Genomic DNA, 16,018 nt, shown 5'->3' with positions numbered 1-16,018 from the left:
CGGCTCTGTTTCCCCTTTTCCTTTTGTGTTTCCGTGGCCGTGCTGCCCAGACAAAGGGCTCCGCTTGCGTGTTTGTAAACAGCGGGTCAGTATTGAGGAATTTGAAGTCCGGTTTACAGTGTGAAATTGCTGAACCAATGTCCAAAAGTGTTTGTCTGTCGTAGACAATAAGGCAGACAACATCCAAGACAAAAAACATAAGAATTATGAACAAAACAAACAAAACACTACTATGTTGTGTCGGAGCTCGCAACGCAGCAGCCATACTCGGCGCCATCTTGAGTCCCAGAGAGTTGCCAGAAAGAAGCCTTTACTGCGCCAATGCCGCAAAAAAGCCTGGTTACAATATGCCCGACAACACCTTGACATGCCACACGCCTGGCACACTGTAATTTGGAGTGACGAGACCAAAATAGAGCTTTATGGTCACAACAATAAGCGCTATGTTTGGAGAGGGGTCAACAAGGCCTATAGTGAAAAGAATACCAACCCCACTGTGAAGCAAGGTGGTGGCTCACTGATGTTTTGGGGGTGTGTGAACTCTAAAGGCATGGGGAATCTTGTGAAAATTGATGGCAAGATGAATGCAGCATGTTATCAGAAAATACTGGCAGACAATTTGCATTCTTCTGCACGAAAGCTGCGCATGGGACGCTCTTGGACTTTCCAGCACAACAATGACCCTAAGCATAAGGCCAAGTTGACCTTCCAGTGGTTACAGCAGAAAAAGGTGAAGGTTCTGGAGTGGCCATCACAGTCTCCTGACCTTAATATCATCGAGCCACTCTGGGGAGATCTCAAACGTGCGGTTCATGCAAGACGACCAAAGACTTTGCATGACCTGGAGGCATTTTGCCAAGACGAATGGGCAGCTATACCACCTGCAAGAATTTGGGGCTCATAGACAACTATTACAAAAGACTGCTCGCTGTCATTGATGCTAAAGGGGGCAATACACAGTATTAAGAACTAATTGTATACTGACTTTTGAACAGGGGTCATTTCATTTTTTTTCTTTGTTGCCATGTTTTGTTTTATGATCGTGCCATTCTGTTATAACCTACAGTTGAATATGAATCCCATAAGAAATAAAAGAAATGTGTTTTGCCTGCTCACTCATGTTTTCTTTAAAAATGGTACATATATTACCAATTCTCCAAGGGTATGCAAACTTTTGAGCACAACTGTATATACACACACCTAATATATATATATATATATATATATATATATATACACTGGCGGCCAAAAGTTTGGAATAATGTACAGATTTTGCTCTTATGGAAGGAAATTGGTACTTTTATTCACCAAAGTGGCATTCAACTGATCACAATGTATAGTCAGGACATTAATAATGTGAAAACTTACTATTACAATTTGAAAAAAAAATGTTCTAAACTTCTTAAACAACTTCAAAGAGTTCTAATAAAAAAATCCTCCATGTGCAGCAATGACAGCTTTGCAGATCCTTGGCATTCTAGCTGTCAGTTTCTCCAGATACTCAGGTGAAATTTCACCCCACACTTCCTGTAGCACTTACCATAGATGTGGCTGTCTTGTCGGGCACTTCTCACACACCTTACAGTCTAGCTGATCCCACAAAAGCTCAATGGGATTAAGATCCATAACACTCTTTTCCAATTATCTGTTGTCCAATGTCTGTGTGTCTTTGTCCACTCTAACTTTTTTTTTTTCTTTTTCAAAAGTGGCCTTTTCTTTGCAATTCTTCCCATAAGGCCTGCACCCCTGAGTCTTCTCTTTACTGTTGTACATGAAACTGGTGTTTAGCAGGTAGAATTCAATGAAGCTGTCAGCTCAGGACATGTGAGGCATCTATTTCTCAAACTAGAGACTCTGATGTACTTATCCTCTTGTTTAGTTGTACATCTGGCCTTCCACATCTCTTTCTGTCCTTGTTAGAGCCAGTTGTCCTTTGTCTTTGAAGACTGTAGTGTACACCTTTGTATGAAATCTTCAGTTTTTTGGCAGTTTCAAGCATTGTACAGCCTTCATTCCTCAAAACAATGATTGACTGAACGAGTTTCAAGAGAAAGCTGTTTCGTTTTTGCAATTGTTGACCTAATATTTACCTTAAGACATGCCAGTCTATTGCATGTTGTGGCAATTCAAAAACAAACACAAAGACAATGTTAAGCTTCATTTAATGAGCCAAATATCTTTCAACTGTGTTTGATATAATGGCAAGTGATTTTCTAGTACCAAATTAGCAATTTAGCATGATTACTCAAGGATAAGGTGTTGGAGTGATGGCTGCTGTAAATGGGGCCTGTTTAGATTTGACCAGAAATAACTTTTTGTTTTCTCACAGCCATAATCACCATAGCTACATTTCAACTTAGCGAACTGACCTCGCTATTATGATTTTTTTGTTGTTTTGTTGTGTAAATAATATCTTCATCAGATCGATCTGATGAAGAGCTGTGTGGCTCAAAACATCTCCAAGGTGGGAATATATACAATTTCTATTTGTGGAGCTGTGGTGTGCTGACGTTTTCTTTTGAGGCTGATTTTTTGGTCGAGCACCCATACTGAGCACTTTTGCCATTGGATGTGTGTGCTTTTGCTTATTGTTTTTATATAAAGGTATTAAATCATTTTATTGCCATTAAAAGATTTTAAAATGTCTCAAATTTTATTCCCTTAAACTTGCTGATAACCTGACACACTGTCTACACCGGACGCATCATAATCAATGACGCTGTCTACACTGGAAGCATTCGTTGCGTCATGCCGACAGTAAACGGGTGTCCTGTTCCATTTTGCGCTGCTGCCGCAACTATTGTCAAGTACACAAATAAATGGTTTGGAACGTTCATGTCGACACGTCCAGTGTAGACAGCCTCAAGCCGTTGCGTTGTGTTGCATCGCATCAACGGATGCGCCAGGTGTAGACAGGGTGTGAGAGAGCATATGATTTGACACACTGAGCTAGTGCTCATATGGGCTCTGTGAGTTCAAATCAGACTTTTGTCATTTCCCGATCCCTTCATCATTTTCAATAGACATTCAACCACCTTGTTTACACCTGTCTTTAGCGTCGTCCCGTTTCAAATGGATCGCCCGAAACGCATCTTAATACTAGGTGTAAATGGGGCATCTTTGAATTTCTGGTCCCTAGGTATGGCTTAGGTCTCTCTTTTAATGTAAGACTATGGGATATTTTTGCCCATTTCAGCATAAATATCCACCAGGCAGAAATCATCCAATTGCTTTGAAAAGTAATAACACACCACTCCTCAACAAGCCGCATGAGCTGCACAATAGATTACTCTAGTTTCTCTAGACTGGATTGAGTGGCAGAGCCTTGTCCATAGTTTTTCTAAACGGCAGCCATGCTGGTTTAACAAAATAATTTCGCAACTCTGACACCACTCAGTGTTGTGTTTAATAGGTGAGTATGTTTGCGGCTAGAGAGAACTATTTTGTTTCAGACAGCTTTGAGTTTCTCTCCGCTCATCTGTTTTATATCAGACCTGCTTTCACTGCCAACCTGTCAACCTCTAGCTCTCTCTCTCTCTTCCTCTTCTTCTTCCATCTCTTTCTCTTTGGCTCACGTCTCCCCCCCTGCGGGTGTACTGGAGCAGACCCCAGCGTCCTATCAAAATCCTGGCTCACACCCGATTACCTACAACCAGACCGGCATCTTGAATCTATCAGTGCTGTCACATGTGACTGGTGTTCCAACGTAGAGCCCAGGACCACATCCAATGTCCTGCCATTGCTATCACTGTCTCCCTTAAAGGGATATTTCACCACAAAATGACAATACTGTCATCAGTTACTCACCCTTATGTCGTTCCAAACCCATATTTGAGTTTTAAACCATTGATTTGAGCCATTGTTGTCACGAAGGAATGCTAGAAGATGTAATCGCGGTTAACAACAGTAGATGAAGGTAAAAACATCAACAGTGGATGTGCATGTCAAGAACGTGTGTGGAGACTGGGGAAGTCAGAAAATCCCTGTGTTTGTATAACTCCAGTTTGAAGGAATATAAAGACATCTTTATGGGTATAAACTCCTGAAGAGAAATAGTGTGGCGTCTCATAGCAGTCAAGGCATGCATGCGCCAAATGCCTGTGTATGCTCGCACAGTCAAACACATCAAAATTGAAGCATACTTTGGGCTTAAGAGAAAGTGGTTTAACACACCTGGGTTTCTCCTGGAGAACACGGCTTATTGTGGCCATGTTAACACATAAGCGGCTTTCTTACAGGTTTTTGAAGAGTGCGCATGTGAGTGAACAGACGGATAGGATGACTTCCCTAGGATGATTATCCCTCCAGCTAATCACTGCAAAAAGGACGGTCATTCATACATTGCATTGCAACAGATATATGTATGTGTGTTCGCCAGTGATACGTTTCAAACATGCATAGATGCCTTTCCTCCTCTGCTCGCCATCATTCCAGATAATTTTGGCTCTTCAGACAGATGCTTTCTTGTTCACAAATGGCTGAAAGACCGGGCTGCTCGCCCACAGGTCCACACTGGCACCCCTTCCCTCTCCACCCCTCAGTGATTGCAGCTTCTCCTGCTCTCCCGCAGGGCCCCCACATACCTGCGATACGCTCAGTAGGGCGTACTCAGAGGAGCGTTCCAGATTGAAATGGCATGAATGGAGCTTGCGGCTTCCTTTTTGGAGGCATGCCTCTTAATTAGACAAGCTCTAAGACTGCAGGTGTGCTAAGCCAATATAATGCTCTGCTGGCTGGGGCAGATAGTAGATAGTTTTCAAGTGAAATGCCATGTGATCCTCCACAAGCCTGCTTGATTCCAGGCCTCTATCAGAGCACTCTAGGGGAGTTGTACACGGTCTATGGGAGTTTTTGGAAGGTGTGACACTGCATGAGAACTGCAAATTAATGTACTGCCTGGCACACATCAAGAGAGGGTGTGGATACATCAAATGTGTTTGTAGATTTCTAGTGTGCTTCCTTTTAAAGGAGTTTCAAGTGATTTTACTTATTTTTTTACTTATTATTTACGTATTTTTGCTCACATTTTTTGTTTCTGATTTTAGTGCAAGCCACGGGAACGTTGTAGCCTCTTTTTGTGTGTGTTTTCCTCAGTCTCTGTTTTGGCAATATTTAAAGGGGTCATACCATGAGAAATCAAAGTTTCCTTAATCTTTTGAAATCAAAACAAAGTGTACCTACATTTTTACAAAGTGATTTTCACGTGGCTCATTGTATGTATCACGGCAGTTTCCTGGTGAAATGAACACTGGAGGCGCTAAAGCAACTAGTTAAAGGGCAGATCATACAAGTTCATAAACACATACTTTTTGCCTTGTTCTTTACTAAATGCTATCTTATGACTTCTAAACACTTTTACTATCGTGCCTGATTTGATGGAGCATCAACCTTAAAAACCTCATCTGTTTGGGAGATATTTTAACTAACTTTTACCACCACTCAGTGGAGATCAAGGAAATACTGTGAGACTTGTAAGGACCTACATAATAACGTTTTGCAAAAAGATGCTGAAAACACAGCGAGACACGGCACACCGGTCAAAGATGTTCATGTTTACATGGAAAAACAGTGATGATGGACGCATAAACTCACTCGGTGTGAATTCCCCCTCACTCATTTCACATGTAAGGAGGGCATTTACATTGAAGTTTTAAAGGTACAGCAGCTAAAATTTGGTCATGAAAACTAAATTAAAACTGTGTCTGGGAAAAAAATGTGACCCCTTAAATGCTCATGCTGAGTTCTATGTGTCAGTGTTTTTATAAAGTGTTAATAGATCTGTATTTAATGCAGTTTAAGTATAATTTATGGTGAGAGATTAATTAAGCTTATCACTAGACCACAGCATATGCTTGATTCTTCATTTTACCAACAGAATTCCATCATTATACCATTTATGCTGAGTTCTATGTGTCAGTGTTTTTATAAAGTGTTAATAGATCTGTATTTAATGCAGTTTAAGTATAATTTATGGTGAGAGATTAATTAAACTTATCACTAGACCACAGCATAAGCTTGATTCTTCATTTTACCAACAGAATTCCATCATTATACCATTTAACTTCATTATTATACCATTACTGCTGCTCAGACAAATGATCCACATATTTTTTAGTCAAATTAGTCCAGAGGTTTTTGCTTATTTTCTTTAGTTCTACTGCCAAAATGTAGAATTAATCTTGATAGTTTTTTCTGTCTACAATGGAAGTGTTGTTTGCAGTGTAAAAATAAGTCTTCATTTAGTATTCTAGAGTGAAAAAGGACGTGTGCTGTTTTCTTTTGTGTTAAAGGAACGCTCATTAAGTCAGACTTTGGCTAGAGAAAGGCCAACCTGGCAGAGTTTGTTTTTTTGTTTTTTTTTTAGAAAGGAGCCAATTTCTCAATTATTTTACCTTTCTGTTTGACCTGCTTTGAAACTGGCCCATGTGAGGTTTTTTGAGGCTTGGTCTCTGAAGGTCCCCATATTCTCTTGGGACAAATAACCCACTTATCTAAAAATAAGCATTAGTCCAAAGGAGTGTCCACAGGAGTCCTTGGCTCTATTTTAGCATGCATTTTAAAGCCCTGATCAACGTGACTTCTGTGAAATGCATTGACTTGCCTATTATAATATCTTGCTGGATGGAAAGAGTTGTATTTTAATATATTGTGACACAGTGTAGCCAAAACAACTAGTGCTCAGAAATCCCTCTGTTGCAAAGTTTGGTTCTCCTGCTGTGGTCCAAGTCTGTGAGACGGTATTTAAGAAGATTCATATTGCTGTTCTTTAAACCCTCTGTTTAGGCTGAGCTAATATGATTCATCCAACAGATGCTCACATTATCTGATTAAACCTCCTAAATATCACTCAGCTAAATGGCGTGGGGTCAGATGTTAATGATTTTTCCAGTTTTATACTGTGAAGTGGATGTCATTAAAACATTCCCAGGTCACACTTAACCGTAAATACTCTTTACCCCAAATTCACATGACTGTAATGTGTGTCCATATAATTTATGTGCTTTTATAGTTCTCATTGTTCTCAATAATAGTTCTCATTATATTCTCATTACTATAATACAGTAATTTTTTACTGTAATACAGGACAAAAGTACTGGAATACAATTACTTTTTTATTTAAATCGGCATAAATGAAAGGAATAAATATTTAACAATTTAAATATTGAATTTGTATTATTATTATTTATGTATTTATTTATTTATTGCATTATAGTAATGAGAATTTTGGCAGACAATATGCTAAATTATTATTCCTGTAATGTCACAGTACAAAAATTCTCATTATTCTCAAAAATGGTTCTCAGTAGATTGTCATTACTGTAATACAGTATTTTTTTTAAATACAATTACTTAGTTTTTTTAATCAGCATAAATTAAAGAGCACCTATTATGTTTTTTAAATGTGCCTAATTTTGTTTTAAAGGTCTCATACAATAGATTTACATGCATCCAAGGTCAAAAAAACACTTTAATTTGCTCATAATTTAAATTGCAGCATTACCTTTTTTTCCCCAGTGTCAAAAACGACTCGTTCAAAGATCCGTTCTAAAGGATTCATTCTAAACTCCTCCTTTCAGAGAGCCTACTCTGCTCTGATTGGTCAGATGTCCCAGTCTGTTGTGATTGGTCTACCGTTTAGTGTAGTGTTTGAGGGCGGGTCAAAGCTGTTCGCGAGCAGCCAATGAAAACCAGAGGCGGGTTTTTTGTTACCAAATTACGTAGGTTAGTACAGGAAGTAAGTCTGGAATTACTAACGACTCGTTTCAGGTGTTCAGAATCGGTTCTTTCTTTTGGGAGTCAATAACTCCATTTGTCGTGCACTTTGATTTTTGAAACTTTGCAGACTTTTTTTACATTCACAAACAGCTATATAACACACTGCATGAAAGGTAATATTTGAAAAACCATAATAGGTGCTCTTTAAAGGTAATATAAATATTTTAAAAGGTAAATATAGATTTTTATTCCAATATTTATATTTATTTTTTATTTATTGCATAATGGTTATGAGAATTTGGGTGGACAGTGTGCCTTATAATTATGCAAATAAATCACAATACAAAAATTCTCATTATTCTTAGTAGTGGTTGTTGGTAGATTCTCATTACTGTAATAGTCATTTTTACTGTACAACAGGAAAAAAAAAACTAATGCATTTTTTTTTAAATCAAAGGTAGTATAAATCCTTTACTATATATATATATATATATATATATATATATATATATATATATATATATATATTATTCTATTATTCTATTATTAATTATAATTTATTTATTTACTCATTATTTTATTTAATACATTGCATTGTGGTAATGAGAATTTGTTTGGAAAATGTGATCATTCAAAAATCTTATTTGTCCTGACAACATGCTTTCTTTAAGCAAAATGTTTATTTTCTATTTTTTTCTTTTTCCTTATATTCATTTTGGGATGAAATCTGTACATGTTTTCAACAGGTTCTGCAATGTACTGAGACATGATATTTGAAAGACTCCGACTGCCTTACAGTGGCCTTAAAGACTGGCCTTGTATTTGTGATGGTCTGATACAGTGTCCATGCTTTCAAAGCACCAATGGAGGGGGCTCTCCAAATGAAGATGGATAAGATCTCCCTCTGTTCTCTTTCACTCTCTCTATCTACCTCTGTCTCTCTCCGTCTCATCGTCCATCTCTGGCCCTGAGCTGTGGCCTCGCTGACCCTATCTCCTCTCTGCTCCTTGACCCCTCTGTGTGAGGTTACGGCATGGCTTCTCCACATGGGAGTCCTGCCTGCTGTCTAAACCCAGCTCTGTCTTCAAACCTCTCCACTAGATCCAGATGAAAGGAGCATTGAGAGGCCGTCCCATCTCCCCAAGCCCTGTCAAGTCTTCTTTTGGAAGGGGGGGATGAAAGCTCCTCTGGCCAAAGGCAAATCCCCCCAAACCCAACCCAACCCTGTTGCTAGATCTTCACAGCTACCCCCTCTCCTTATCATTCACTTTATCAGTGGGATCTACAAAGAAGGACTTTCCGTGTGACCTAAGTTTGAAACCATACATAATTGTTAGACTATTTTATAATCCATATTATAATTCGTCTGGACAATCAAAAACTCTGAAGCCATTTTTCTTCTGTTCGGCTTTAATGGTGTAGTTAATGTGTTTTGGCTTTGTAGGGCAGCATAACCCAAGCCTCTACCTCTCATCCAGGCAGTAGTTTCTTCTCTGGGGAGCAGGATGGGGTCACGTGGACCCCTATCCATAGGTCGTAACCCCTTGACTCTCAATTAGCACTCTCTGTATTCAGCGCTGCTCTTGTTTCTGAGGTCGGCACTGATAGAAATGAGGGAGATGGGAGGTGGGCGGCACTTTGCAAAACAATGCTTCAATGAGTAGCCCTTGCAGCTTGCTGTAAACAAGCCGAAAGAAAAGGATTAGTTAAGAGCCACTGATGTCTTTGATTGACTTAATCTGTCTTTAGGGGATAGGAAGTTTGGTGGGGTTTTAAATGCTCCGTGGATGACCCAAACTCCACCTGGCCGAACTACCCCCATCTCCTGAACGGAGCCTGTCGGCTTCAAATCTTCGACAATGGGCCTTAGTCAAAGTAGCGCCATATTTAATTTTTGATGGGATTGAAAACCAGTCTGTCAGTAATGGGGTGTACTGTTGTTAAAATTGGTGTTAATCGTTCAGATAACAGAACACTGAAAAACATCTTTCTGAAAAATTTTCAGTAGACAAGAAAACATAAGTTGTGAAAATTAGGTATAATCTAGGGCCTTTACACAGTATTTAAAAAAAAAAAAATAAATAATAAAATAAAATAAACTCAACGGACAATGCAATAAATGGCCAGAGTTGTCCATCTGACCATGTCCAACATAGACAAACAGTTAAAACAACGCAAGAGCCCATCCTGTGTCCATTGTCGTGGCAACCATTAGGTGTCATTCTGTCACATTTCTGTCAGCTGTGCACAAGAATCAACATAGGATCCTAGTGCATAATACATTATTTCCTGAGCTTGATTTTCTTGTGTATATACATTTAAAGTCTGTTTAAATTCATATTTAAATTAAATTTCTTCTTGATTAAATTTTTTCACTTTTAGTACTTCGGTGCTACAGATGTGGCATCTTTTTCCACCTTCGTATACATAGCAGAAAGCCATGGGTTCTTTTCATGTCTTCATGATTTATGTCTGTCAAGTGACCTGTATGGAGTTACATTATAGCTGCACAGCTGTGTAATTAAAGATCGTAATAAAAGTTACTTAACCGAAATAAAATACAAATAATTTTAAAATAATAAAAATCATTTAATATAAAAACAGCCTGATCTCATGAAAATTACTTGACGATGGTGACATTTTTGCAAAATTACGTTACGTTCCGAGGTGAAATATCCACTCTGTGGCGCTAAAAGCAAATAAAAATTTCTCCTGTACAGATGAGGTTTAAAGGTTAATGCTCCATCGACTTTTAAATCAACACAATCTACCTCCCTACCCTAAACCTCAATCCTAAACCAAACCAATAGTGTCATAAAAGCAAATGTGAGATGAAAAAGCCCATTGCTAAAGCATTAACATCATTTTGTGGTGCTTCTGTGACACTTTCAGCTCACGTGTCGACTTTCGTGCTCTTCAGAATTCGTACCTTAGTCCTTTGCATCGCAAGTGCAATGCTCTATCAGTTGAGCTGCCACGCAATTGGATTACATCGAACAAGCTTGTAAATGTAGTTATGTAATGCAACTGTTAAAATGTTTCACCATACAAGTCATGCGCTAAAGTAAAAGTGTTTAGATGTCATAAGATAGCATTGTGCGAGGAAAAGGGCAAAAAGTAAGTGTTTATGAACTGGTAATCTGCCCTTTTACTTGTGATTTGTGTGAAAGAGTATAAAAGTCTTTGCTGTAGCATGTCTAGTGTTCGTTTCACCAGAAAACTGCTGCAATGCAATAAGCCACCTAATTTTGTGCAAATATGTTGGTATAGTCATGTAATTCTATGAGACCAGGTAGTATAGAAATAATGGTAGCACTTTATAATAAGGTTACATTTTCTAACATTAGTTAATGCAATAGGTATGAACAAAGAACAATATATTTTTTACAGAGTTTATTAATCTTTCTTAATATTAGTTAATAATAATACATTAATTCATTGTTAGTTCATGTTAGTTCATAGTGCATTAACTAATGTTAACATAACATTTGAGTGTAAAAATATTTTTGTATAGTATGCTGAAATTAACAGTTTCTGGCACCAGTTTTCTCAGCTTAGAAAGGATGGCTTGTACCATTGACAGAGGAAAATAATTCAGTAGATTTTTGCATGTAATAGTCGAATAGTGATGATTGCATAAGCAAAGACTCTTTTAGGAGCTTATCTCTCTATGTGATATCATGGTCCGGTAGGGTTCTGCTCAACCGTACGTTTCCGCTGTAAGCAGGCATGACCAAAGGCTGTCGTCATTCCAGTCACCGTTTTCCACAGCAAAGATTTTGTTCACCGAGCCCATTGTGTTCCATGCTTGAGGTTAAAGAACATTTCACAAAGCATTTTCCCCAAAAATAATCCCACGCTGTTCTTGTTTTATGCCTTCCAGTCTAGTCATTTAAGTTTGAATGGTTCAGGTTTTAAAATGTGTCTGACTTTGGCTTGCAGCAGGGAAAGTTTGAAGGTGAATGCCTCTCTTTAACACTTTGTCATGCTCGTAGGGGAAGTGAGTGAGGCGTATATGTGTAATTGTTAGTTAGCTGTGCTCAGCTGTTGTATCTCTTCTCACTTCAGCCTCATGGAGAGCCAGTGGGTTTTGGATTTTCTACCCCAAAGCACAGAAGCACAAGAGATCTTAGCCTAAATGAAGACATTTGCTGGAGGCAATTTTTTGGAGCATGTTGATGATGTCAGGAATTTTAAAGGGATAGTTCACCCAATAAGGGAAACACTGTCATCATCTCCTCACCCTTGTGTCACTCAAAAGACCAAAAAATATATATATAAGCAAATGATTGTTCTAGTGTTAAAAGTCCTATCTGGATTTGATTTATGAAAAAAAAAATGAAAAAATAAAGCATAAATAAAAATTAAAATTAAACAAACTAGAAAACACACACACACAAAAATGCACAAAAACTAAAAACCATAAAGTGAAAAATACAGAAGCACCTTAGAGGTCAGGGATTGCATTTATTTTCTGATATAGTTTTGCGTTCCCTTAAAAAAGTTTTACATTTTCTCGCAATTTTGTTTTACTTTATCCATTCCTTACAAAATTAACCATAGTTTAATACAGTTAACCAAATACGGTGTTTATATGGTGTTTGTAGTAAATCCACAGCAACCAAAAAATGTACCATGATTTTACCACAGTAACCATATTTTAACCATGATAGTTCTATAGGAATAATACAGGAAAACCTAAAGTATGTTAATAAAATCATAATCATTCTGACTAAAAAACAAAAAAAGTTATTACAGTTTTACTATAGTAACACCATGGTTAATTTGTGGTACAAGTACCATGTTTTTTTTTAAAACCATGGTTCCTACTAAAAAAAAATAAGAATAACATTAAAAAAAATGCCCTCACAAAAATTGTCAAAGCTTCACTATAGTAAAACTGCAGTGACAATGACTGTAGTAGCCATGTAGAAAACTATGGTTTTAATATTACATGGTTAATTTGGTAAAATTTAGTAAAACTGTAGTAACCGTGTTTTTCTTTCTTTCTTTTTTTCTTCCTTTTTTCAGTATAATAATGATTTTATTACCATAGTTTTGGTTTTCCTATGGTTTTACTGCAATTATAATGGTTAAAATATGGTTACTGTAGTAAGCCATGGTAAAAAAAAAAAATTATTTTCATAAGGGATGGATAAAGCTACCCAAATTAACTGTGACGGTACACAAACTTTTTGTGAGAGAACGCATAAATATTTCACAAAATAACTTCCGTTCCAGTCCTCCATTGAGGGGCTCAGTAGAAAACGAACTAAAATAAATTGAAAGAAAAAAACAAGTACAATAGAAATAAAAAATTGTACTACTTTTGATTTCTTTTTCTAAGGAACACTAAAGTCCTCTAGCAGAATGTCCATGCTGCTCTCAAGCTAATTAATTTCCCCCGTCTTTGTTTTTCTCTCCAGATTTCCCTCAGCAGAGAAGGCTTTCAAATGACCCCCCATTTTATGAGGACAATGTGGCAGGTATTGTGTAAAAAGTTTGCCATGTCTGTTTTCATTAATGCACCAGTGCAAAAACAGTTGTTCTGATAGTGACTTCATTTGTTGCATTTTATCACTTTTCCCCTCATTTTAAATGCCTCTCCCAACTTCAAGCATTCTTAAAGAGCTATTTCGATCTGTACAGCAAAGAAACCTTTCCAGAGGCCTTACCTCTGTAAGAAACACTGCCAGACAACTTCATTCTTTGCTGTCCCAACCCTCCCAGCAGTCAGATGAGAGAAAGAGAAAGTAAGAGTTAGATATAAGGGGTCAGGAGAGTGGGGAATTTGACTCATCTGTCAGTCCTGAGAGCTTGGAACTGGGTGGAGAACTCTGTTAAGTGTTTGGACTTTGGGTGTGTGTGCAAGTGTGTTTGTGTGCTTAATACATTCAGACACTGAACAAACACTCGTGAATCATTTTTTCCCCATGCTCCATGTGTTCCCGATGTGCATTAGATCTCTGTCTCTTTTGTCATCTCGATCCATTAGTTTTGTTCTTCGGTGAATGTGTGTTTGAGGAATTTGGATTTTTGCTGCACCTGGCCACTTTCACCATCTCTCAAGATCATGCAATAGTTCCACTCTTTCAGCTGAGTTGTTTTTGTCCATGGCGCGATATTTTGAAGCCGTGATGACGGATGAGGTTTGACCTTACCACCTGGTCCTCTGCAAAGACACAGATAAAATCTCTTCTCTGTTTTTACTATGCTTTTTGTAGTCCAAAAAAAGAGGTCTGGTGCTGGTTCCAGTTTTAATAAAAGCTTTGAGAACTAATTAAATGAAAGGGACTGTAAAAAATTTAGTGAAGGGATAGCTCACTCAAAATGAAAATTCTGTCATCATTTACTCACCCTAATGTTGTTCAAATCCTTATGATCTTCTAAAGATCAGCTTGCTTTGGAAAACACCCTAATTATAAAATATATTTCTATATGTGTTCTGTGTAGATCAGATTATTTTGACACTCAATATGCTTTAACGATCAATATAATCCATTCAGCAATATTCTGAGAGTGTGCATCATAGATCTAGAGCGTTAAAGCAGTAATTTGTAAATTATAGTTAACCATCTCTCACTTTACATGTGGTTATACATAGTTACCCAACTGCACCATTGGCATATGCCACATTTATGTCGGAGCTTCAAAGGCGATCTTAAGTTACACAGTGGCACGGAGGGCATGAGAACAAATTTTATGGCATGTATCTCAACTATTCCCTCTTGAGAAACGTTCTCATCAGCAGACTGACGCTTGTCCTGATAAAGAGGGCCTGGGAGACTGGAAGTCAGAGAGAGCTGTCAGCTTTCATCTCGGATATATTTACACTCATCTAGTGCTCAGTTAATGAAGACATGATCCCTCTTAACTTTCATGAATACTGTACATGAGGGGTAGGACATAGATGAGACTGTATTGTGGCAACCAAGATTTTGAAATGCTATAACAACTTGTGCAAGTACAAAAACACAGAAGCTTTTAGTGTGTTGCTTATCTGTATGGAAGTTTCATCCTTAATGGAACTTCTGTGTCGGTTCGTTGGCTTACAGACAAATTTAAGGTCTCTTTAAGCTTTTTTGTGTCCCAAATTCCTTGTTTCACTAGTGCAAAAATTAGAATGGTTGTATATTTAATTTAGATATCTATTCTGTGTTCAACAAGATGGCTTCACCCAAAAATTCTGTCATCATTTACTCATCCATAAAAGTAGGCCTTAAAGATATATGAAAGATTTGTTCATTTTTACAGTTTTTTAGTTATAGATTTAGTCTTTTGACAAAAATTTCCTTAAATGTAGTCAGTGTTTTCTCTTGATTTTGGCTAGTTGGCATAGATGGACGGCATATCATTTTAGTCATGAAAATGACATTTTTGTTAATGATAATGTGCAAAATTACAAAAACGTGTGTCAGTCTGTAATAGACCAAACTTTAACCAAAAACTTTATGTTCCTTTAAAAAGCATACTCTGTCTTTTTTGTCATGTCCCTCTAACATCTCTTGGACACCCAACTCTCAAGAATGTTTAAAAAAAACAACATCTGAGCTACCAAATGCACTGTTCAAAATATTAGTTAGTTAGATACAATTGTCCTCTTGTTGCCATGGTTTGATTATTTTTCCAATCCTAAATCCTCAAGAAAATGCAAACAAAAGTCTCAGGCAAACAGATTTTTCTGTTTTGCTTGGTTTCAAACTATTTCAGTCCCAAGACCACACAGCACAATTATGAACATTTCTTCCATTTTATGCTAGAGGCCATTTTTATCCTCCTGAGGTTGTACTTTTCAAGAAAATTATTGTTTATACTTGAAGATTTGTACTGATACCTGTTGCAGAGTCTCTTTTAAGCACTCCAAATTCAACAACCCAAGAATTCCGTACACCCTTGAAATCCCTGCAGTATTCTCCAGCCAAGCCGATGTGGCAGTGTCTGCAAGTGTGATGATCTTGGCCATGTACAGTAGTTCAGGGTTTTTTCACGCAGCTGTGAATGTTTGTTAAAGGGATAGTTCACCCCAAGATGATAATTCTCTCATCATTTACTCACCCTTAGACAGCCTCCAACTCATATGACTTTATTTCTTCTGTGGAACACAAACAAAGATATAAAATGTATATAATATTATATATATCGAGGATATACATATAATGTTTATTTGTTCATACAATGCAGGTCAATCAGTTCCTAAACTGTCAATTTCCAAAAAGGACATAAAGGCAGCATAAAGGTAATCTGTATGACTTCAGTGGTTTAATCCATGTCTTCTGAAGAGATATGATGTGTTTTGGGTGAG

General features: G+C 37.5%; 1 protein-coding gene across 1 annotated transcript in view; it reads left to right on the top strand.

The window, feature by feature from the left end:
• The window catches only part of kiaa0586 (KIAA0586 ortholog), a 175,386-nt gene that overhangs the window by 151,815 nt on the left and 7,553 nt on the right, over window positions 1–16,018 (top strand). Inside the window, exon 31 of the mRNA XM_051647034.1 lies at window positions 13,143–13,202. Within this exon, the coding sequence (XP_051502994.1) occupies window positions 13,143–13,202 (60 nt within the window). The remainder of the gene's footprint in view (window positions 1–13,142; window positions 13,203–16,018) is intronic.

This window comes from Myxocyprinus asiaticus, chromosome 20, assembly GCF_019703515.2.
Source record: "Myxocyprinus asiaticus isolate MX2 ecotype Aquarium Trade chromosome 20, UBuf_Myxa_2, whole genome shotgun sequence".
NCBI classification, from domain to species: domain Eukaryota; kingdom Metazoa; phylum Chordata; class Actinopteri; order Cypriniformes; family Catostomidae; genus Myxocyprinus; species Myxocyprinus asiaticus.
This window is presented reverse-complemented; position numbering and strand designations above follow the sequence as displayed.